We start from the raw sequence: 25,205 nt of genomic DNA, 5'->3' as shown, positions 1-25,205 counted from the left end.
CCTAAAATTGTTGACGTTTTTTAAAAATAATGCATATATATTACTTAATATAAAAATATTAAACCATGTCTTATTCTTATTCTCTATTGCCAATCAACAACAACAACAACAAACAAACAACTACAAAGTAACACAAAGTGAACTAAATCCCTATGACAAGAGCCTGTGAATCCTCTTACCAAGTAGCACATAAAGATAAAATATAGCATTTCAATAAATATATCAGAAAATATCCACACAAGAAATATCAAAAAACCATTCATAAAATTACAAAAATAAGCAGAACTACTACTACTCGGACTAGAAAATCATTTTAAGTTTAAACAAAAATGTAGGAAAATTATTCATTAAAAATGAGTCCTTGACTTCGTCTGGGATTTCTTCCTACAATAACAGGAAAATATTTGTTTCGTTATATTTATTCAACCAAAAAATAGTACTATAGTATATTTTAACATAAATATCAAACATTTTAACATAACATTTTCCACCGTTTTTTGGTTAGGATCTGGTTTAGAAGTAATAAACTTGTCTCAATCAGACCCCTCACAAAACAATATATTAGAATTAGTTTAATAAGGAAAAAGGTAAATGCCATTAAAATTATATAAGTATGAACAAATATATGCAGAGAACATTCACATCTTTACTCATGATAATTTGACAAATAAAAATTCTTTATAAATTTCTTTAAAATGGTTAAGGTTTTACAATCAGTAAGTATATCATCTAAATCATTCCACAGAGTTGGTCCTGAGAAGGTTATACAGTATTTAGATTTGGTTAACCTAAGTGGTACAAGCATCTTACATGGATTTCTAAAATTATATTTGTTAATGTCAGTAGCTGTAAAAAATAATTCTCAAGAATAGGTTTTTTGGTAGTGAGCCCTTTATAAGTTTAAACATAAAAATAGAGATTTGAATGTTATGGATATCAGTGATTTTGAGAACTTAAATGGAGCTAAATGCATAATTGAATAGTTTATCAAGTGAGCCCTTTCAATTTGTGGTGGTTCATTAAAGTTAAAATGTTTCTTTAGTAAATCATGTTCAATTTCAACACACTGACTAAGTGTATTTAATTTCAACAATACGTAAATTGTTGCGTCTGGAAAATCTTTCGTTTTTATTAATGTTCACCTTTAGTTTTGATGTTTCATTCTCAAGGGCGCTTACTTTGGCATTTAACAGGTCTACGGTTTTCTTGTTGGCTTTTTCAGCTGTCTAGTATTCTTATTGAGTATTCTATAGAGTTGTTTTCAATAGCTTTACTAACTAATTCTTTAATACTAGATAGTACTTTATTAAGTACTAGCCTCACAAATTGGCAAAAGTCCAATTCATCCTCAGCTGGTTCAGCGTCAGCCGCGGCTTGTGTAACTCTCTTCATGGTTATAATTAGTAAATATTGAAAGGCTAGGGAGCTCGCAAGTGGAACGTCTTACTCCAACGGCGTTATAATGTTACTATATGTAATTACTGATTCCGTGCATACAAGTGTCTGAAACTTAAGGTTTCTAGAAGAAGTGTATTAACGCAAACATTTTTATGGATTTCAGTCTATGTACCCTGTTAGCTTTTTACAGACAAATGACACAGAAGGGTAAGCTCTAGGGCTGGATAGCTGAGGCCAATTCAGTTGTCCACCAAGATGAGAATGATTAAGAACAGATTGAATTGGGGAATTCAGGTCAATTAAGGTCTTCCTTATCTTAAACAAATTCACTACCAGAGTAGCTCGCGTCAAATGAATATCCTCTCGTGGACGGTCTTTAGGCCTAGCTTGACATTGTCTAGTTGCTGCATTAATTGTCTTTCTGTTTTTGGCAGAATCTGTTAATACAAATTATGGAAAATCTGCGTGCAGTGCATGCTGGTATTTATAGCAGGCTGCTTAAATTATTAGAATCAACTTATATGTCACATTTTTACTGTTTAAACACGGAAACAAATTATCGCAATAGGCCCATATAGTATTTTTTTTTTATAAAATTCATCTTTTGATCTTAAATTAGATTGAAAAAACTTATGCCATGGTGAGGGTGATTTTTGACTGGACTAATATCATTACCCCTTGGAGAATCTATTGGCGAATAGAATGGTTGGTCAGGAATACTATCTTGATTTAATTCTGGATGTAAAAGAGCAGTTCTCTCATTTTGAGTTGCAGAATGCAAAATACGAGAATTACCTGAAAAAATAAAAATTTATAATTATTGTGTACATATTCTTCAATTTTAAACATATATGGATTAAAACGGAATATCATAGGCTACTGAATCTAGAAAGTGAGCGACCAATTACAGTTATGAATACTAAGCTTGATTTATTTTTAACTAAAATGAACTCAATTGATGAATCTATGAAGAAACTTAAAATCAAGAACTGTGAAATTGGAAGATACCATTACTGCGAATACTATACTGAATAAATCACTTGATTATTTTGAAGAAACAATAACATCATAACAACTAACCTCGACAAAATGGCTGCTACCATTACATCATTTGTATTGAAGTTAAAGTTAAAACAAAGAATACTTTGTTTTCAGTCATATATAGACCTCCAGAAAAATGTTTTAAATCATATACAGTACTGAACATTTATCTACACTACTTGACAAGGTTAATAATGAAAAAAAGAGCATATATTTTTTTGGTGATTTTAACATTGATTTGCTAAAATCCGATTCTCACAATCTAACATCTGATTATTTAGGTAATATATTGTCATCTCACCTATTTCTTATAATAGACAAACCGACTGGAATAACAAAAACATCTGCATCCTTAATTGATCTCATTTACTCCAACACTCTTGATTGTAATTTAAAATATGGTATAATGTATTATGGTGCCTATTTTTTGCATTTCTTGCAAAGATAAAATATTTATGACAAAGAACTGATGGTAAATTCAAAGAACTTAAGGTAACCTCAAAGAACTGAAGGCAACCTAAAAAAACTGACTTTAAACACAAAGAACTCAAGGTAAAATGAAAACTGAAATGTAGTTAAATAACCTGGACACAAAAAGTGACTCACTATCATCCTTTGGCTTGTATAATAAAAACTTATACCTTCTTTCCATTTTCTTTCTTTTGGCAAAACCTTCAAATCTAGAATCCACACTTCTATCCATGCTGAGACAAAACAGCTCAGAAAAATAATATACTCCATAACTTGGGCATCAGAATCTGGTGTACATTCATGCTTTAAACTTTTACTCTGAAAAATATAAATAGAAAGCTTTCTTTGTAAAAACTAATCAAAACTGTACACAAAAATGTATGAAAAACAAATTTACTAAAAATTTTAATGTTATTGTTTTATTTGTAGCATATGTTTAAAATTACACCAAAATTAGATTTCCTACTGCAATAAATGCAGCTAAATCATGGACCTATAAATGGAATGCCACGGAGACTGTACGGTCCATTGTTGTTCTTGACATATGTGAATAGTGACAACCTCCATGTTGTTTCCTTCACCTACATTGTCTTATTCATATAAATCATTAATTTTTACAATTTACCATTAATACTGAATTAGCAAAGATATGTGCTTGGTTTACTGCAATTAATATATTGAATGTTTGCATGGCAAAAATCAATGTTGATAAAAGTTTGTGGTACACCACATGTAGTTCTGATGAAAAGAACTGCAAGCTTCTCTCAGAAACTCAAGAAATCTTTTCACAACTACATACGCAGTGCTCGCAGAATCTCCAGCCCGGCGTTCCAGGGCAACCAAATATTTGTGTCATGGCTAGTATTTGGTTCGTTTTGCCTCAGAAATACAATTTTTACTTTATACTTGATTCTCGCCTCATTTGCAAAAGAGTAATCATTCGGGGAAGTTTCCATGTCCCAATGGGTTGGTTTGTTTGTTGGTTTGTATTACTAATATTCCTCTCTTCATTGGTCTGTCTGCTGGTTTGTAATATTTCTGTCCTCATTGGCGGCACACGGTTCAGGCATATCAATGAATTACATAAATACTGTCAACTATCAGGTTGTGGCGCTGCTAGCTGGCTAGCTCACTGATTAAGTAGTCTCAATTTCGGTTTTTGCTTATATAATTGTTTAAATGCTGTCTTATATTTCTAAACTCTTGTATGTATTGAGTCAAGTCAGCTTTGTTGTTTTGTGTAATTCTGTTATTATTTGGTGTTTTTTTAAAGACTTCTTCCATACAATTTGTGATGTTTTGTAAAAACAATACATATATTATTTTAAAAAAAATTTAACCAGGTCATTCCTTGTCTTAAATGTACGTTTTATGGTAAATTATGATAAAAAATGAGAAACAATGCACTACCTAAGTAGCTCGCGGCGAATGACCTCTCATGGATGGTCTTTCTGACTAGTTTTGTAGGCCTAACTGGTAAACATCGGTAACGTACGAACATTGTACGCTAGTTATATACCTAGCCTGACGTTGTATAGTTGCTGCATTAACTGTCTTTCTATTTTTGCCAGACTCCATTGATACAAATTAGGGAAAACCCTGTATTTTTGCTGAAAAGTTAGGAGTCTTCGATTTGTTTTGGCCTCACAATCGATCGAAAAGTGGGTGAATTACATTAGAAAAACAAAAATATAAATCCGCTCGCAATGCATTTTGGGATTTATAGCGGGCCGCTAAAATTACTAGAATCAACTTATTTTTCACATTTTTAACCGTTTAAAGACAAAAAAGTTATCTCAATAGGACCATATAATATTTATTTTTACATTAAATGTAGTTTGTGTCCTTAAACTAGATCTAAAAAACTTAGGGATGAGGTCTTTAAGTGTTTTTGCTAGGCCAGGTACCTGATTTGTTAGTGGTAATTGTCTCTATTCATACAGGGGAGAACCAGCTTCAGACTAGTCCATTCTTGTATCAACGTTTGTCTAGAATATTTGTTGTAGGCCTTTTCTATCGAAGTTTAGTATTCTGTTCGTGGTTTTCTACTCTTGACTAATTCATCTTTGTTAATGATCCATAGACTATACTCTTAATTGTTCTTTATTTCCGATAATTTGTGCATTATGGGTTTGAATTATAATTTCTCAAGAACTAATGTATCCGCTTTCAAGCGTAAAAGAGGGCGCCGTGCTGGTCGGAATATGCGGAAGCAAATACTTGTCCAGATCGGAAGAAAAGTAGATAATTCTAATATTAATTGTGAGAGAGGGCCTAGCATTCTTCTTCCAATTAGTAGGTCTAACATTAACCCTAGTGATTTTCTGTGTAATGTGCACTCGTTATGTAATAAGATGAATTTGAGTTAGTTTTAGCAAACAGTAACATTGATATTGCTGGTATAACAGAATTCATCTGTCTTTGATCTACCACTCACTTTCTAATAAATTAATCACAGACTAGACACATACAGCTCCGCTTATCTTTCTACTAACAACCTTGGCTTGACGGTACCCATTGGCGACCTTAACTGGAGACAATCTTTATTCAATGCTGAGGATCGACGATAGGCATTCAGCACCCGTCCAAAACAACAAAATACTAACAACCAGACAGACAGACAGCTGTTGCAAAGGCTATCTATACCTACAGGAGTGGAGTGTACTCTCAACAGAGAAGGCCACTGTTTAACATCAGTTAACTAATAAACGGATTCCACAACTACTCTACGGATTCGCCCACAATGTGCCTCAATTTATTTCTTAACCATAACCAATTTTATAATAATCAGGACAATACATAACGACATTACTACAGAACATATGTACAATTTTTTTTTTTTCCTTTTCTTTAATAACAAACATAAGGCCCACTGCATTAATCGGCCGTTTGCAAGGGTTGGTGGTCGGTGATGATGATGACAGATTTACTAATGGCCCATACAATGGCCAAACATTCCCTTTCAATGAGTACTTTTCTTGCTTGCATATACAAGCGGAAGCTTCTGTCCATGCTTTTCTTGTAATAGCACTGCTGCAATACCAATATTGCTAGCATCAGTACGCAATATGAAAGGTAATATATATATTGGACTTGCTATCAATTTTTCTTTTAGCGTCACATAACATTTTTCTAGCTTATCATTCCAACTAACTTAGTTACATGACCCAAGAACTCTAAGGCAGGATAAGCTAAAGCTTTTGTGTCTACACTATCAAATTTTATCAAAAAGCATCACACAAAATTTGATGGAACAATATCAAAATACATCAAATAATTTGATGCACTTTGATGAAACATAATTATCAAATCTGATTGATTGGTATGACTTTTAGTGTTTTCTTATTGGTCAAAAGGTGTTTCATAATTGTAAACGTCTACACTATCAAATTTGATCAAATAGTAGAAAGATGGAGAAGAAGGTGGCTAATGTGTGTCTAACTACTGGTATTATGTTAAAGAGAAAGAGAGAGAAAGAAGAAAAGAAAAAAGTATGTGGATTAAACCTTGGCTTGCGAGAAGAAATGAATTGGGAGCATGCGAGACACTAATGAGAGAGTTAAGAACAGGAAAGGGTTTGAGAATTATGTAAGAATGGTTTACATGCTATTTGACCACTTGTTGGAACTTGTGGGGCCTACTATTAGTAGGAAGTACAAAAAATTGACGCGATACCAGCACATCACCGTTTAATTGTAACATTGAGGTTCCTAGCCACTGTGGTAAGTACTGTATTATTCATAGTTGGAGTTTTATTATGAAATATTAGTATGGTCAATCCTTTACCTTAGCTTGATCTATGTAATCTGACGTACTTGCTGCTTGTCCTTTATTGTACTGTATAATATTTAGTACTTTACATTAAATTTGTTTAATCTTACACAAGCTTGGGCTATCAACATAGGATTTCTAAACAGTTAATAAGTATGTGAGTCTAAAAGATGAGTACTTGAAGGTAATTGATTGCTTTCAAAAAACTTTCAAACGCATTTTAAAATATCTACTATCTCAATACTGTATGTTGTTGAAGTCATGGTATCAAGTACAAGGAAACATAACATCTATAATGTGCAAAAACATTTTTACTTTTATTGATGCATTCCATCAAAATAACAATTTATATTTTACAAGCATTAAACTCCCTTCATGATATCACACCAAGTGGGTGCATCACAGAAGCAAAACAAAAATATCTGTCCACGTGTGATGCATCCTGGTATTTGTAGCAGGCTGCAAATTATTAAAATCAACTTATTTTTTTCACATTTTGCAATAGGCTCATATTGTTTTTTTATTTAACAAAAATCCCATTGTTTGACAGACAATTTGACTATTTTTTAGCTTTAAATTACAGTTTCTTCAGGCAAAAGAATTTGTTGGCGATCCAATTTCTGGTCAAGGTGAATAACTATTATGAGTCATTAAAATGGCATATTCAACAACAAAAATATTTTTTCAGGTATATTTTACGTATCTCCTCCAAAACCACTGAAAGGTACTTGCTCACATTTGGCACACTGATGTTTATTGAGGGGCCACACACGATAGGCTATGTCACTTTCCTGAATTTTAAGGATAAACACTAAAAAAAGGCAAAAAATAGCAGTAATTTGACGTCTCAGCGACCATGTTACGTCACTGTATAAACTACGCAACCTCCTCTGTTGTGTACCGCCGGATCTACAAATACCATGCCGGGCCGCTAAATAAACAGTCTTTAGTCAACCGATATCGAATGATCGCGCCGTTGAAATTTTAATTAATTACACCTATCCTTGGAACAGAATGTATTTTGTAAATCACGATTTGGCTCAGTGAGCAAATTGCCGTGACCATTGATATAAATGCAGTAGGTTCAAGTTCAATCCGCGACATGTGTAGGCCTACTAATTAAGTATCACCGTTTAAAGCTAAAATCAAAACTAAACCACAATGTAATTACAAAACTAGCAAAAAAGATACGAAAAACATATGGATCTCCTGAACTCCCTAATGCTTCAAACCGGTCTTAACACTCATTCACAGCGGGGTTTACGCTGCTTTTGCATCGTCATTTGTTAAAAAAACGGTCATTTTTTTCTTTAAATCGTCATAACTAAGGAACTACCATTCCGATTAAAAATTGCCTCAATAGTGGATATTATGATTTATACTTTAACTAAATCAGAGGAAAAAACCCCCGTCAAATTATGTTTTAAAACATCTACTTAGTCAACCGCTGACAGCGTAGAGGCCGTATTTTGGTCGTATTTTTGGGGAGGCCATGCTTTAAATTCATCATTATCGTTACTCAAAGGGTACATACAAAAGATTGCCTCCTACTACACTAAAGATGAATATTCATAGATTCTGGTTACGTAATTTTTGTTCTGATTGGTTGAAACCCGTCAAATTATGATTTGCATAACACTGAAAATTCAACATAGCGCGAACATTTAGATGATTTGGAATCCACCATTATCGTGAAGGGCTGAATGTGTTTGCAGAAATGATATTTGTTATTTTGTAGTGCGCAATAACTTTTATAATATAATGAAAAACCAATTTGTTTGAATAATATTTAATGAGGCCATTTTTTCAAATTAATTGAACACCAACTGCTTTGATAAATGTCATGTTGACAACATTCTACCCATGTTATAATAGACGATTCAAGGCCCATTCGCAGTGATGACTCATTTTATGAGGGATTAGTAAATTTAGTGATAACGGTGGGTTAAAGGCTGAAATAAAAAAGTGAAATAAAAATAAAATGTAAATGAATAAACTTAATTCGTGTTTCCGCAGCAATGTGTTTTTCATTATATTTTTGTCCCACTTTTTTTTTATCTCTACGTATCAAATAATTAATACACCACGAAAAACACCCAAAATAATATAGTTTGGCATTTTTATGCTTTCGTTATGTGTTTGCGCGCATCATCTAATTTACACAGCACAATTTTTCTTTAGGGTCTTTTATTTTCCAGTCAAAAGTAAAGTCAAAGTTCCATATCCACTGTACAATTGCTTTAATTTTTTAGCCTACATATATTGAAGTGAAGGAATAGCGTATAATAAACCAATGGCCGTAAATACAGTAGTTCCGAATTGTATTCGTGATACAATTTGTTTTTATTTTAATAATTTGTCAAAGTACTTTTATCAAAGTGCGCTGTTGTTATACTTGCCCATGCAAAGTATATAACAACATATTAAGGCAGAAAAAGACCGTGCGGAGCATGGGTTACTGCTAGTATATCTTTAAATTAGATTGAAAAAAATGTAGGAAAAAAGTGTCTTCAATTTCTTAAAATCTTATTTTACAGATTGACAAAGTATTATTATTATCGGCCAGTACTTGCAGAGATAATAAGATCTTCATCTGGATTTGTCTTCTTTTTTTTATTTTGTACATGGAAGGGGTTATTGGTGAAACTAGTGGTATTTGGAAAATTCGAACAGTATCTAAATTTAATCCAACTTCCTGGCTTGGCTCTAACGTAACTGGAGAGATGATACATGGTTTCATCTAAGAAAATAAAATATATTAATATACTTCTGTATATAATTTTAATATTCATCTTTTTTCAGACTCCATCAACACAAGATGAGGGGAAAAAAGTTTCAAATGATTATTTCCAAAAATTGAAGGGTCCATAGATGGAAAAAATATCACTATGCAGTGTCCTCCCAAGTCTAAATCCTACTATTATAAACTACAAGAGGACTCACTCTATTGTCATGATGGCATTGGTCGATGCTAACTATAGGTTTCTATACATTCAATAAACATTTATTTAAGATGGTCATTACAAACAATATATAACAAACAATATTTCAATAAACAATAATAATAATAATCTTAGGGATCAAAATTAGAACTAAAACTTATCTCACAATGACCCCTAAAATAATAATAATATTTGACATTGATGCCCGTAGCCAGGGGGGGTTTTTATGGTTCGGGTGAACCCCCCCTTTAAAGCGAACCCCCCTTAACCGACTGCGAACCCCCATCCCCGACATACCCAATACCTCACTCTCATCTCTGAAAATCCTCCAAATACGTGCCGCACACAGACGTACAAAAGGTTATTCGTAAAATGAAAAATTCGTAAACTCGTTCATGAATAACTCGATACATTCTTCGCTGTATGAGCGATACGTTTCTGTAAATTTCCAAGAGTTGCAAATGAATAGCCGATTTTCACCTGAAATCCCTGGATGTAATATGATATTGACGAGTGTATCGTACTTATACAGTGAGCTGGTGCACGAATGATTCGTACAAAGGACACTGCCAGACAGCCGCGTACCTATATTGTTTAGATCACGGCAGTCAGCATGCATAAAGTATACCGTAAATCTAATTGTAACTCTGGGCTACTATTACTAATCTTAATTTAGGCACTTGAAAATAGTAACTCACCTCTACTATTCCGTTCAGCAAATCATAGCAAAATAATAAAACAGTACGAATAAACAAATTTGTTTGAACTCTAACTTTATTTTATAAACTCAAAAACACTCAATCCTCCCCACTCCCGAGATCAACATGCATTATCTCCTTATTTTCAAAATACGGCTGCATCATAAACGACCAGTCTTCATAAAGTAATTTTGTCAATAGTTTTTGTGATTCTAATATTAACCTCATGGGTTACTATTAGAGTAGTGGATTATTATTATAGATTGACTTATAGAAGGAGGGTTGCTATTAGAGTGTGGGTTACTATTAGAAGATTTACGGTAAAGCCATCCGACGTACATACAAAATGGAACGCTGCGGTTACCTACAGTATTTATGTGTGGCTATGAAGTATAGTGTATCATCATCATAGAGGATTATAGTGAATATTAATATATTACACTATAATATCTATGGTATCATGCACTGTAGTTTACATTATAGCATCTGATTATTTTTTTCTAGGGCTACCAGGCGATACGTAGGCTACTCAACTGTATCAATACCATCTATTTACAAGTTGATTAATATTCAATTTCCTCAACAAATTGCTGTAAATAAATATAGGTAGAAATAATAAGCATTGAATTTGACTTTGCACACAAAGTGTGCTTATTGAGGGGATTCCCCTAGGCGTACGTTCACATTGAACTTGAACGCAAAACAAAATACCGAGTGAATGATCAAACAATCGGCGGTTAAATAGTCCACGTGTGTGAGGAGGAGGAAAAAAGTACAAATACGATCGTTTTGCTCATTGGTACTGGTAGCATGCTGCATGAGAGTTTCTTTTCCGAATGAATCATGAATGTTATGTGCGAGAGTACCATTTCCGGCTATCTAGGGGTGTCCTTTAACAAAATTCTCCCCCTCAGGGGGCAGTGTCTGAACCCTTCCTTGACAGATCCTGGCTACGGCCCTGGGATGCAATGGTGATGGTAGTGTGCTGCGAAATTCAACGCTTTGGCAGGCACTGACATCAGAAAGCAACATGTTAAACATCCCAGAACCTTGCAAGTTGCCAGGATTTGATATAGCCACACCTCTTGTCATACCGGCCGATGACGCCTTTCCTTTACGCAAGAACATCATGAACAGTGGCGGATCTAGAGGGGTGAATAGGGTGGCTAGCCACCCCACTTAATTCTCAAAAAAAAAAAAAAAAAGATGCTGCCTACCCGCGATTGACCGTCGCTAGACGTGGCTTAATCTTGTAATTAAGAAGAGTTGGCATAGCTAGGCCCTACTAGAGCTGGGGTTAGCATTAATAGTTGTGTAAATAGGCCTACATAGTAAAAGAGCTAAGAGTTTAATTACTATTTATGAATTCAAGAGTTTAAAAAGAAAACGCGATTTAAAATCTTCGGAAAATACCCACAACTGAGTTATTTTCAAAAAACACGCACTCCTAAAACTACGAGCGTCACGTTGTCTTGCTCGCTCCTCGTGTGAATGCTGACGTCATCTCTCTCCAAAAATACACCATTTTCCATTGCATTCCGTGTGTGCAAGCGTTAACGTGGTATATTTGGTATAATATCGGGAACTTTTTTCTCGCGCATGAAGGTTTTTTGTATAATATTATGGTATGCAGTATAAACGATAAAAAAAACCGAGAAACATGGTGTTCTTTTATTATTTTATAGGCATAAAATAAACATGAAATGTCTTGTATGTACACGGGACGGCCGAAAAAAGTATGTGGCGTATTTGGCGTTTTTTGATTTGTGTTATAGACATGGCGATTACTGCAATCATTGTATACCAAATTACATTGAGTTATTCACCCGGCTGTAGGGTATATATCTCTGAGGTTAACAGACCACCAAAACACGGTACACAACACATGCACTATCGAGGCATTTTCGGAGTACCGCATTACCAAATGTTCATTTTGTTTGAAGGTTTTTCGATCAAAGTTTATTATTAGTTCGTCGAAAAAGATCCGTACAGTATTTAGGAAGGATGAATTTAAATTTACATTATGTAATATTTGTTATTAAGTGTGATGGAAACAGTTTCTCTAGCCTATTAAACAGTGTGTAAGCATCTATTTTTTCACAAATTTTCGGAGCCTCTGGAGGGGGACACCCCCTCCCAAACCCTCCAAAGCTCTGTGCTATGCACCTCGTTTGCCACTTACATGGCCACCCCCCTCGTCAGATCCTAGACCCACCACTGATGAAGCCATACCTACAAAGAGGATTATCGAGGGAAAAGAGAATATACAATTACAGATTAAGCCGGAGCCGCCGAGTAGTAGGGAATGTATTTGGACATCTGTCTAACAGATTCAGAATATTTCAATCTAAAATAATGCTAGTCCCTTATAATTGCCAGAAGGTTGTGCTATGCACATGTGTACTGCACAATTGCTTAAGGGCAAATGGGGAGGAAATATCAGCGGAAGCAGAATTAAAGGTTCAGAACTTACATAGTCATGGCATTACAAATTTTGCTCGTTTTGATGTTTTACAGATCAATCTTCACCCTCAACTAAAAAAAACCTTACAGATGATGTTGACTTTCGTGGGTAACATGATCTGCTAAGAAGGAAATGCTTGTATAGGCTACTGAATCTAGCTAAAAAATATGGTGAACTTGGACAAAATTTTAGGCAAAGGTTTTTTGGTTTTAAATGAATGTATATGTTGTCTTGACCACATACAACAAATGAACACACCGTCATACACCGCCTTTATATGCAAATGAGCATAAATATGCAAATTAGCTATAAAACCCATATTTTCACGGTATCTCCTAAACTAATAATCCATTCATCAATTTTTGTGGCAAACCCTAGGTTTTCATACCCAATACCCAATGAACATCATTTTCAGTGATCAAATACCATGTATAACAGGTGAAAATGCAATTTAAGTCATGCTTGAGTGATTTTGGTCCAAAAAATTCAGATAACCAGCTACCCTTTCTATTGTTTTTTTATGAACCACAAAGAATATTAAAAAATCAGTAATGACCTTGTGATTTATTTGTAAATTGCATTATATTAATTTATTAATTTATAATTTAGTATGACTTAAGTTTGCATTTAATGACAAATTTAGGTTAAGCAATGGTTTGCCTGGTGGTAGTTTGCCAATAATAGTTGTTATTCATAGTGAGGAAGTATATTTAAAAGTAAGTTTGGTAAGTTTCTAACTATACTTTTTTTTTTTTTTTTAGTTTGAGAACTAAATGCTTTCTCTGGATATTGCTATTTTAATGTCTGCTTAATGGAAAATCAGACTGCCTTTTCCTAGTCTGTCGATTTAAGACATGTATTGCATCACATAAAGGAATGCCACAAAACAGAATCCTCTGGTGGTACGGAACTGACATTTTAACACAGGCATAACCATCATAATCATGCGATACTATACAAGAGCATGAAAAATATAGCTTTTGTCAATAACCATCACATTGTATCTTTGAGATTTCTTATGGCTAGTTAATAACTCACAATTAAACAATTTAAAGATTGCCTTTTAATATATCGATTCATATTCTCTATTTGCGGAAATTACCAAAATAAACACAAATCCAGAAGAGCTAAAGAAGGTGTTGTACAAACTGTAAAAGACATGACACATGGCAGCACACCACAATTCATTTTTTAAAAGATGTATGTGGTCAATTCCAGAAATAAAGAGTCATAATTGGTATATCAAGGATCTTGAGACAGAAGGGATCACTACAATCAGGTGTGAGAGTTATTATGATTTATTGACCATTCAGAAAATGGTTTTTGAAGTTGACATCATCATACGTTTCATGTCTGTGGGACATTCAAGAAGTTAAAAAGTCAGTTCTACTTTAGAGGTTTCTGTTTTTGTAGAGTCATTACAACGGTTGAGGAATATGCACCAAATTAACTTTTTTAGCAAAATGATTATACGATACCATATCATTTGGCAATAATCTAAATGTGTTTTTATGTTGTTTTTTTTGTATTCATTAAAAAAAAAATTAACTTAACTATATTACAATGAAATATTATTTCATTGTAAATAATAACACACATACAGATTTAGCCTGTGGAGATAATGCATAAGACTCAGTTACAGTAACTGAAGGTGACTAGAATGAAGGATAGTATGGATCCTTGATAGTAAAACCTTGAAAAAAAATCTTCTTTTTTTAAAGACCCATTCCCTACAATTTGTGACGTTTTGTAAAAATAATGCATATATATTACTTTAAAAACATTAAACCAGGTCAATCCTTGTCTTAAAGGCCAGGTGCGGGCAAAAGATTTCTATTGATCATACATTCCAATAATTATCAATCTATAGTTTCCCCTATGTTTCATCATTTTTGGGATTTTATTTGTGTTACACGAGCTTGTTGAAAATAAGCACTTTCTTATCAGTGGGGGGATAGTTCAAATTACACAGTAAAATCTCTATTCTTGTGTACACAAATTTTGTAAATAGAGAGGCATTTTAAAAAGCTATGAAAAATAAACGGTGTGGTAAAAAATGTTATCAGATGACTAAATATAGGTAATATAACTTGAATATTACATTTCTGGTATTTTTATTCAACTTCAGAGTTTTATTTTCATGCTATAGCAAAAATTATCCACCGCATATCCACCATCTTTTTTCACCTTCTAGGGAGTCACCAGACATGTTATTACATTAGATTAACTACCTAACTACTGAAAAAAAGTCTTCCTGGTTTTTATGGAAGAATTTTTGCCAAATGTTGTATTTGACCATATTAAGGGAAAGTCATGTTTTTTCATCTTGATTTCTGTTAAAAATATTTGATTTATGTACAATTAACCAGATATTATATTTAAAATTCATGCCTGTACCTGAGCTTTAAATGTACGTTTTATGGCAAATTATGATAAAAAGAGAGAAACATGCCTAAGTAGCTTGCGGTGAATGACCTCTCGTGGACGGTCTTAGGCCTAGCCTAGCAGCTAGGCTTAGTTGTAGGCCTAGCTGGTAAACATCGGCGTACGAACATCGTACGCTAGCTATAGGCCTAGCCCGACGTAGTATAGTTGTTGCATTAATTTTCTTTCTGTTTTTGCCAGAGTACGTTGATACAAATTGGGGGAAACCCGGTATTTTTGCTGATAATTTAGGAGTATTCCATTTGTTTTGGCCTCACGAGCGATCGAAAAGTGGGTGAATTACAGAAGAAAAACGAAAATATCAATCTGCACGCAATGCATGTTGGGATTTATAGCGGGCCTCTTAAATCATGTGACATACAATTGCTCAAAGTTAAAAGGTTAATACAATAAAATTACATAGCAACAAAATTGAGTTGATTAGAACGATTTCGGAAGTCAAAAATCATTTCTTTAATTTTACTTTTGTTAATAACTAAACGATTATCTACACACCATGTAATAAATGAATTCACTGAGTTTCTATACAATGTCTCGTCATTCATATCAATTAAACCTAATAAAACTGTATCGTCGGCGTAAAAAAATAATTGTTTGGATGAGTAGATTTACAATCATTCGTATACAAAACACATAATAACAGCAAGAGAACACAACCTTCTGGGGATCTCGACATTAGTTATCTGTTTATCCGAAAGAGTCCCCGATATTGACACACGTTGTACTCTATTGCTTAAAAAGCTACTAATCCATGTTATAAGATAAGGATTTACATTCATATCACTAAGTTTCCTAATTAGAATGCTAGGTTGCAATGTATTAAATTCAGAGGAAAAATCTACAAAAGTTGCTCTAACAATTCAAATTATCAACATGACTCTGAATCAAATGGTCAAGTGTAAGAACAGCATCATCTACACACTTGTGTGGTTGAAAAGCAAATTGCAAAGGGTCAAGAGGCGGAGATAAAGGGGCAATAAGATGTTTACTAATAATCTTTTCAAAGCACTTCATAACAATAGGGGTAAGTGCTACCGGACGAAAGTCATTCAATTGATTAGGGCGGGCTCTTAGGGACAGGGATAATTGTTGACGATTTCCAGCAGATAGTAACTTAGTAGCGGATAACTCCTTGTAATCGTCATGTTATTTTTTTTTTTTTTTTTTTTCTTATTTCTTTCTCCCTCATTTTAACCCTTGTTATTGTCACGTTTCTTTTTTTTTATAACTCCTTGTGATTGTAGTGGATCAATATTTTTTTTTTTCTGTATTATTAGTTATCCGCTTAGTAGCGGATAACTCCTTGTAATCGTCCTGTTACTTTTTTTTTTTTTTTAGTTATCCGCTTGGTAGAGTGGATAACTCCTTGTTATTGTATGGGATCAATATTTTTTGGTTATCCGCAACTTGTAAAGCGGATAACCCTTGTGATTGTAAATATCTTTTTCATCTTCTTTGTTATTAGTTATCCGCTTAGTAGCGGATAACTCCTTGTAATCGTCCTGGATCTTTTTTTTCTTCTTTATTAGTTATCCGCTTAGTAGCGGATAACTCGTCCTGTTATTTGTTTTTTTTTTTTTTTTCTTATTTCTTTCTCCCTCATTTTTGTGTCTCGCGTATCTCAAAAACTTTTAAACATAACATTTCATAACTTTGTCAACATATGGGCATTTACGTGAAGTTGTGCACCTCCTATTTTTGAATGACGTCAGAGTTGCGCAACGTGACTTACGTGCGATTTTATGATTTTTTATGATTGATCATAGACTAAAAACCAAGCATAAATTTGTTTTGACACTTTGTGAAAATTTAAGTCATATCAAGGGCAAACTTTTTGTGGATTAAAAATGGCATGTTTTACAAGACGTTTCGCGCGCACGCGCATTTCTCCTCTATTTTTGTGTCTCGCGTATCTCAAAAACGTGTAAACATAACATTTCATAACTTTGTCAACATATGGGCATTCACGTGAAGTTGTGCACCTCCTATTGTGAATGACGTCAGAAATGCGCAACGTGACTTACGCGCGATTTTATGAATTTCACGTATTTAACATAGATTTAAAACCATATAACAATTTAAATTGAAACTTAGCAAAAGTTTAATTTATATCATGCGCTAACTTTCTGTGGAAAAAAAATTGCGTGTTTTACACAAAGTTACGCACGCACGCGCATTTAAAATTCAAAATGCGCAAAATTAATTTTTAATCAACTTTCTATGCTGATCATGACATTTTGAGCATGTCAAAATTTCCCACGCGCACGAACAATTTTATGCGCGTGGTGCGCACGTAGCGCTAAAAGTATTTTTTTTTTATTGAATTATGTTTTTCCAGCCTTTTATAGTAATTTTACCAATTTTAAAACAATTTCGACTTACAATTACGTCATACGGGCACGTTGAATTGGATACTTTACATGTGTTTTTGATGAAAAAGTTCAAAAATTTGTCAAAATTATGCCTTTTTTTAAACAGTCATAGATTCTAAACAACGAGGTGAACTTTTTTTTAATTACATATTCTGGAAGTTGATGAGTTGTAGAAATCGGATCATGAATCAATATGGCTAACCGAACATTGTGACGTCATCGTATGGCCACACGAATGTAAAATATAGGATTTTTGTCTCTTTCGTTATTGCTCATCATATTCAATGGAGCGCATCATGCCTATCTGTATTCCTTTTTCTCCGAGATTTTAATATTGTCTAGGTCAATCAACTATCTTACGCATGAGTTAAAAATATTTTAATTTTTATGACGTCATCATGCCTAAAAATTTTAATTAACAGCGTAATTAATTTCATCTTTACAGTAAATTTTATTCTGTTATAGCTCGTAAGAATAAAATGTGATAATCACGATTAAAACGTTTTCAGGAAGCTATGGGATTGTAGATACGAAATCATGTGAACTTTTCGCCAATCAGATGTTGTGACGTCATCATATGGCCAGTTAAATAAACAAAGTCATATTTTCATCTTTTGCGTCATAGTTCATTACATTTAAAAGAGCGCGCATTAATATTTCACGTATTCAAATTTCTTCTGAACGTTAATATGTTGTTGATGAGATAATTTTCTTCCGAAATTACTACCTTCGCGTTTCCTTTTGAAACCGTCAACATGTTAAAAATTTATTGTCATCATATAGACATTTACGTGAAGTTGTGCACCTCCTATTTTTGAATGACGTCAGAGTTGTGCAATGTGACTTACGCGCAATTTTATGATTTTTAACGATTGATCATAGATTAAAAACCAAGCATAATTGTTTTTTGACACTTTGTGAAAATTTAAGTCATATCAAGGGCAAACTTTTTGTGGATTAAAAATGGCATGTTTTACAAGACGTTACGCGCGCACGCGCATTTCTCCTAATTTTGTGTCTCGCTTATCTCAAAAACGTGTAAACATAACATTTCATAACTTTGTCAACATATGGGCATTCACATGAAGTTGTGCACCTCCTATTGTGAATGACGTCAGAAATGCGCAACGTGACTTACGCGCGATTTATGAATTTCGCGTATTTAACATAGATTGAAAACCATATAACAATTTAAATTGAAACTTAGCAAAAGTTTAATTTATATCATGCGCTAACTTTTTGTGCACTAAAAATTGCATGTTTTACACGAAGTTACACGCGCACGCGTATTTAAAATTCAAAAAGCGCAAAATTAATTTCTAATCAACTTTCTACGCTGATCATGACATTTTGAGCATGTAAAAAATTCCCACACGCGCAAAAAATTTTAAGCGCGTGGTGCGCACGTAGCGCTAAAAATATTTTTTTTCAATTGGATTATGTTTTTCCAGCCTTTTATAGTAATTTTACCAATTTTAAAACAATTTCGACTTAAAATTACATCATACGAGCACGTCGAATTGTACAATTTGCGTTTGTTTTTAATGAAAAAGTTCACAAATTCGTCAAATTATGCCCTTTTTTAAACAATCATAGATTCTAAACTAATCTTAGTGTTTCTTTTTTATATCGTCGTAAGGTGCGCAGGAAGCATGAAAATCATGTGTTTTTCTCTTAAATTATGATTTTACAGTTTTTCCTAGTCATTTAAAAAAAGATTGACATAATTTCAAATTAAAATGACGTCATACGAACACGTTGATTTAGACCATTTGCGCGCGTTTTAGTTGCAAAAGTGACAAAATATTGTCAAAATTATGCCTATTTTGAATCCATTATAGCTCCTCAGGATCATCCACGACCCCCAATTTGTTTATTTTAATATTTAAGCAGATATGTTGTAGATATAAATTCATGCAGAATCTTTACCACTCGGATGTTATGACGTCATCGTATGGCCACACGAATATAAAATATAGGATTTTTTACTCTTTCGTTATTGCTCATCACATTAAATAGAGCGCATCTCGCTTATACGTATTCCATTTCCCCCAATATTTTAATACTGTCTAGGTCAATTAACTATCTTTCGTATGAGTTAAAAATATTTTAATTTTTATAACGTCATCATGTCTAAAAATTTAAATAACGTGGGTCACCTAATTTCATCTTTACAGTAAATTTCAATCTGTTATAGCTCGTCAGAATAAAAAGTGATAATCATGATTAAAACGTTTTCTGGAAGCTATTGGATTGTAGATACGAATTCATGTGAATATTTTGCCAATTAGATGTTGTGACGTCATCATATGGCCACCTATTTTTTAATGATGTCAGAGTTTTTAGCGATTTTATGAATTTCAATGATTGATCATAGATTTTAAACCAAAAGTCATTTTGTACTGACACTTAGTGAAAATTTAAGTCATATCAAGGGCAAACTTTCTATGGATTAAAAATGGCATGTTTCACAAGAAGTTACGCGCGCACGCGCTTTTAAAATTTCAAAATGCGCAAAATTAATTTCTAATCAACTTTCTACGCTGATCATGACATTTTGAGGATGTCAAAAATTCCCACGCGCGCGAAAAAATTTATGCGTAAGGTGCGCACGGAGCATGAAAATCATGTGCTTTTCTCTTGAATTATGATTTTAAAGCCTTTCCTAGTCATTTTAAAAAAGATTGACATCATTTCAAATTAAAATGACGTCATACGAACACGTTGATTTAGACCATTTGCGCGCGTTTTAGTTGAAAAAGTTACAAAATATTGTCAAAATAATGCCAATTTTGAATCTATTATAGCTCTTCAGGATCGAAGGTGACCCCCAATTTTTTTAATTGAATATGTAAGCAGATAAATTGTAGATATGAAATCATGCAGAATTTTTACCTCTTGGATGTTATGACGTCATCGTATGGCCACACGAATGTAAAATATAGGATTCTTGTCTCTTTCGTTATTGCTCATCACATTCAACAGAGCGTATCTCGCTTATAAGTATTCCATTTTCCCCGAGATTTTAATATTGTCTACATCAATCAACTGTCTTTCGCATGAGTTAAAAATATTTTAATTTTTATTACGTCATCATGTCTAAAAATGTAAATAACGTGGGTCACTTATTTTCATCTTTACAGTAAATTTCAATCTGTTATAGCTCGTCCGAATAAAAAGTGATAATCATGAATAAAACATTTTCTGGAAGCTATTGGATTGTAGATACGAATTCAGGTGAATATTTTGCTAATCGGATGTTGTGGGGTCATCATATGGCCAGTTGAATACAAAAAGTCGTATTTTCATATTTTGCGTCATAGTTCATCACATTTAAAAGACGAGTTCGGGTTATCCGCGCAAACGCAACATGCACATACTTTAAACTATATGAACTTCGACAATTGTTATGCCATCCTATGACATGAAATAAATATGTTTACAGTACTGAATTGTACCTATTATGTAGCATACATCATATTACAGTATTTTACAGAATAAACTGTATATGTTATATACAGTGTAGCATAGACGAAATTACGAGACCCATCTTTTGAATCCAATTATTAACACGATGACGTCATCAAATTGACATATAAAATAACAATTTTAGAAGATAATTATCTAAATAATTACATTATTACAAATTTGAAGAATTTTGGGCACGTAAAAGAGAGATGCGCTCTCGTTTAAACGCAATGAACTTTTACGCAAGAGATGAAAATACAAATTTTTTAATTCAACTGGCCATATGATGAATTCACAACATCTGATTGGCAAAATATTCACATGAATTCGTATCTACAATCCAATAGCTTCCAGAAAACGTTTTAATCATGATTATCACTTTTTATTCTGACGAGCTATAACAGATTGAAATTTACTGTAAAGATGAAGTAAGGTGACCCACGTTATTTACATTTTTAGACATGATGACGTCATAAAAATTAAAATATTTTTAACTCATGCGAAAGATAGTTGATTGACCTAGACAGTATTAAAATATCTGAGGAAATGGAATATGTATAAGCGAGATGCGCTCTATTTAATGTGATGAGCAATAACGAAAGAGTAAAAAATCCTATATTTTACATTCGTGTGGCCATACGATGACGTCATAACATCCGAGGGGTAAAGATTCTTCATGAATTCATATCTACAACGTATCTGCTTACATATTAAATTAAAAAAATTGGGGGTCATGGATGATTCTGAGGAGCTATAATAGATTAAAAATAGGCATAATTTTGACAATATGTTGTCACTTTTGCAACTAAAACGCGCGCAAATGGTCTAAATCAACGTGTTCGTATGACGTCATTTTAATTTGAAATGATGTTAATCTTTTTTAAAATGACTAGGAAAGGCTATAAGATCATAATTCAAGAGAAAAACACATAATTTTTATGCTCCGTGCGCACCTTACGCGTAATTTTTTTCGCGCGCGTGGGAATTTTTGACATGCTTAAAATGTCATGATCAGCGTAGAAAGTTGATTAGAAATTAATTTTGCGCATTTTTAAATTTTAAATGTGCGTGCGCGCGTAACTTCTTGTGAAACATGCCATTTTTAATCCATAGAAAGTTTGCCCCTGATATGACTTAAATGTTCACAAAGTGTCAATAAAAAATTACTTTTGGTTTATAATCTATGATCAATCATTGAAATTCATAAAATCGCGCGTAACTTACACTGCGCGACTCTAACGTCATATAACAAAGTTTCCTGCACATCTACAGCTACAGGTCAATCTTATGACAAAGTTATACAAAGTTATGTCTACAAAAATTTGAGATATAGCTGCAACAAAAATCCGGGAAAGAAAGAAGAATAAAGATGAACTAGATTTGAACTCGTCACTTTGACGAGTTCGGGTTATCCGCGCAAACGCAACATGCACATACTTTAAACTATATGAACCTCGACAATTATTATGCCATCCTATGACATGAAATAAATATGTTTACAGTGCTGAATTGTACCTATTTTGTAGCATACATCATATTACAGTATTTACAGTGTAGCATAGACAAAATTACGAGACCCATCTTTTAAATCCAATTATTAACACGATGACATCATCAAATTGACATATAAAGATAACAATTTTAGAAGATAATTATCTAAATAATTACATTAAAACAAATTTGAAGAATTGTGGGCATGTAAAAGTGAGATGCGCTCTCGTTTAAACGCAATGAACTTTTACGCAAGAGATGTAAATGTGACTTTTTGAATTCAACTGGCCATATGATGACGTCACAACATCTGATTGGCAAAATATTTACATGAATTCGTATCTACAATCCAATAGCTTCCAGAAAACGTTTTAATCATGATTATCACTTTTTATTCTGACGAGCTATAACAGATTGAAATTTACAGTAAAGATGAAAATAGGTGACCCACGTTATTTACATTTTTAGGCACGATGACGTCATAAAAATTAAAATATTTTTAACTCATGCGAAAGATAGTTGATTGACCTAGACAGTATTAAAATATCTGAGGAAATGGAGTACGTATAAGCGAGATGCGCGCTATTTAATGTGATGAGCAATAACGAAAGAGTAAAAAATTCTATATTTTACATTCGTGTGGCCATACGATGACGTCATAACATCCGAGTGGTAAAGATTCTGCATGAATTTATATCTACAACATATCTGCTTACATATTAAATTAAAAAAATTGGGGGTCGTGGATGATCCTGAGGAGCTATAATAGATTAAAAATAGGCAAAATTTTGACAATATTTTGTCACTTTTGCAACTAAAACGCGCGCAAATGGTATAAATCAACGTGTTCGTATGACGTCATTTTAATTTGAAATGATGTCAATCTTTTTTTAAATGACTAGGAAAGGCTGGAAAATCATAATTCAAGTGAAAAAACATGATTTTCATGCTCCGTGCGCACCATACGCGTAAACTTTTTCGCGCGCGCGGGAATTTTTGACATGCTTAAAATATCATGATCAGCGTAGAAAATTGATTAGAAATTAATTTTGCGCATTTTGAAACTTTAAATGCGCGTGCGCACGTAACTTCTTGTTAAACATGCCATTTTTAATCCATAGAAAGTTTGCCCTTGATATGACTTAAATTTTCACCAAGTGTCAATACAAAATGACTTTTGGTTTATAATCTATGACCAAACATTGAAATTCATAAAATCGCGCGTAACTTACGCTACGCGACTCTAACGTCATATAACGAAGTTTCCTGCACATCTACAGCTACAGATCAATCTTATGACAAAGTTATACAATCTTATGTTGACAAGGGTGAGAGATATGCGTGCAACAAAATTCCGGGAAAGAAAGAAGAACAAAGATGATGAAAAAAAAAGATATTTACAATCACATGGGTTATCCTGCAACTAAGTTGCGGATAACCAACTAGAATTTAATTCGTCACTTTGACAAATTATAGGTGATCATTTTTATCATTTTACCAAAATAATTTTTTTGCACGTACGTTAACATACGATCAGAAAATGTTGATGTATGCCATCCTATTATACGCTTTAGTGCTGAGTTGTGCCTATTATATGCCATATACAATATGTACAGTATATAATGTATCTATATACAGTGTAGCATAGGTGAAATTACAGGACACACATCATGTTCTAATTTTTTGGTATGATGGAATTATCAAAATAAACTCGAAGATGACAATTTGGAAAGATAATGAATTGAGCAAATAAATATAAGAATTGGAAGAGAATTTGGCACGTAGAAGCGCTGTGCGCGCTCTTTGAAATTTGTATAACTTTGACGAAAAAGATGAAAAAACTACTTTTTAACTTCAACTGGCCATATGTTAACGTCACAACATCCGATAGGCTTAATTTTTATATGAATTCATATCTACATTTCATCAGCTTTCATAATAAATTATAATTATCAAGGTAACCTTTAATTCTGAAGAGCTGTAAGATATTCAAATTTACGGCGAAGGTGAAATTACACGACCTACGTTATTCAAGTTTTTACGCGTGATGACGTCATCAAAATAAAAATAGTGGCAGGTCATAAGAAAGTCAATTAATTGAGCAATCACATACTAAAATTTGAGCAAAAATCAGGCACAAATTATTAGAGATGCGTTCTATTGAATGTGATAAAATATGACAAAAGAGAAAAAAAACTTAATTTTAAATTGAAGTGGCCATTTGATGACGTCACAACATTTTGTACGTCAAATGTGTACATGAATTCATATCTACAACTCAATGGCTTCCCGAATAAGTTAAAAAAAATGGGGGTCATCTTGCATTCTGAAGAGTTATTTTCATTTTGAAAATGCCTTATTTTTCACCATTTTCAGCACTTTGATGCAATTAATTTGCGCATTTTGTCATTTTTAACGTGCTCATATAGCGTTATCTTAAGTCGGAATGGACTCAAAATCGGTGAATGTACTAAGAATTGTGAGTAGATTGTGATTTATACATCAAATTTTATTTTTTACGCTTTTTAAGAATCGCGTGCGCAAAAACGTGTTTTTGCGCAGTAATTTTTTGAAACGCGCAAATGGCCTAATTCATGCTCTAAATTGATCAAAACTTAATTTTGAGCGTTCTAAATTTTTAACG

General features: G+C 33.2%; 1 protein-coding gene across 1 annotated transcript in view; it reads right to left on the bottom strand.

Moving 5' to 3' along the window:
• The window catches only part of LOC144845665 (stAR-related lipid transfer protein 3-like), a 160,893-nt gene that overhangs the window by 77,490 nt on the left and 58,198 nt on the right, over positions 1 to 25,205 (bottom strand). The window contains exons 5-6 of the mRNA XM_078703097.1: positions 3,081 to 3,228; positions 2,074 to 2,193 (exon numbers count right to left, since the gene is read on the bottom strand). Coding sequence (XP_078559223.1) covers positions 2,074 to 2,193; positions 3,081 to 3,228 — 268 coding nt within the window. The remainder of the gene's footprint in view (positions 1 to 2,073; positions 2,194 to 3,080; positions 3,229 to 25,205) is intronic.

Source organism: Antedon bifida, chromosome 1 (assembly GCF_963402885.1).
Source record: "Antedon bifida chromosome 1, ecAntBifi1.1, whole genome shotgun sequence".
NCBI classification, from domain to species: Eukaryota; Metazoa; Echinodermata; class Crinoidea; order Comatulida; family Antedonidae; genus Antedon; species Antedon bifida.
The sequence above is the reverse complement of the archived record's forward strand: the minus strand, read 5'-3'. Positions and strand labels throughout refer to the sequence as shown.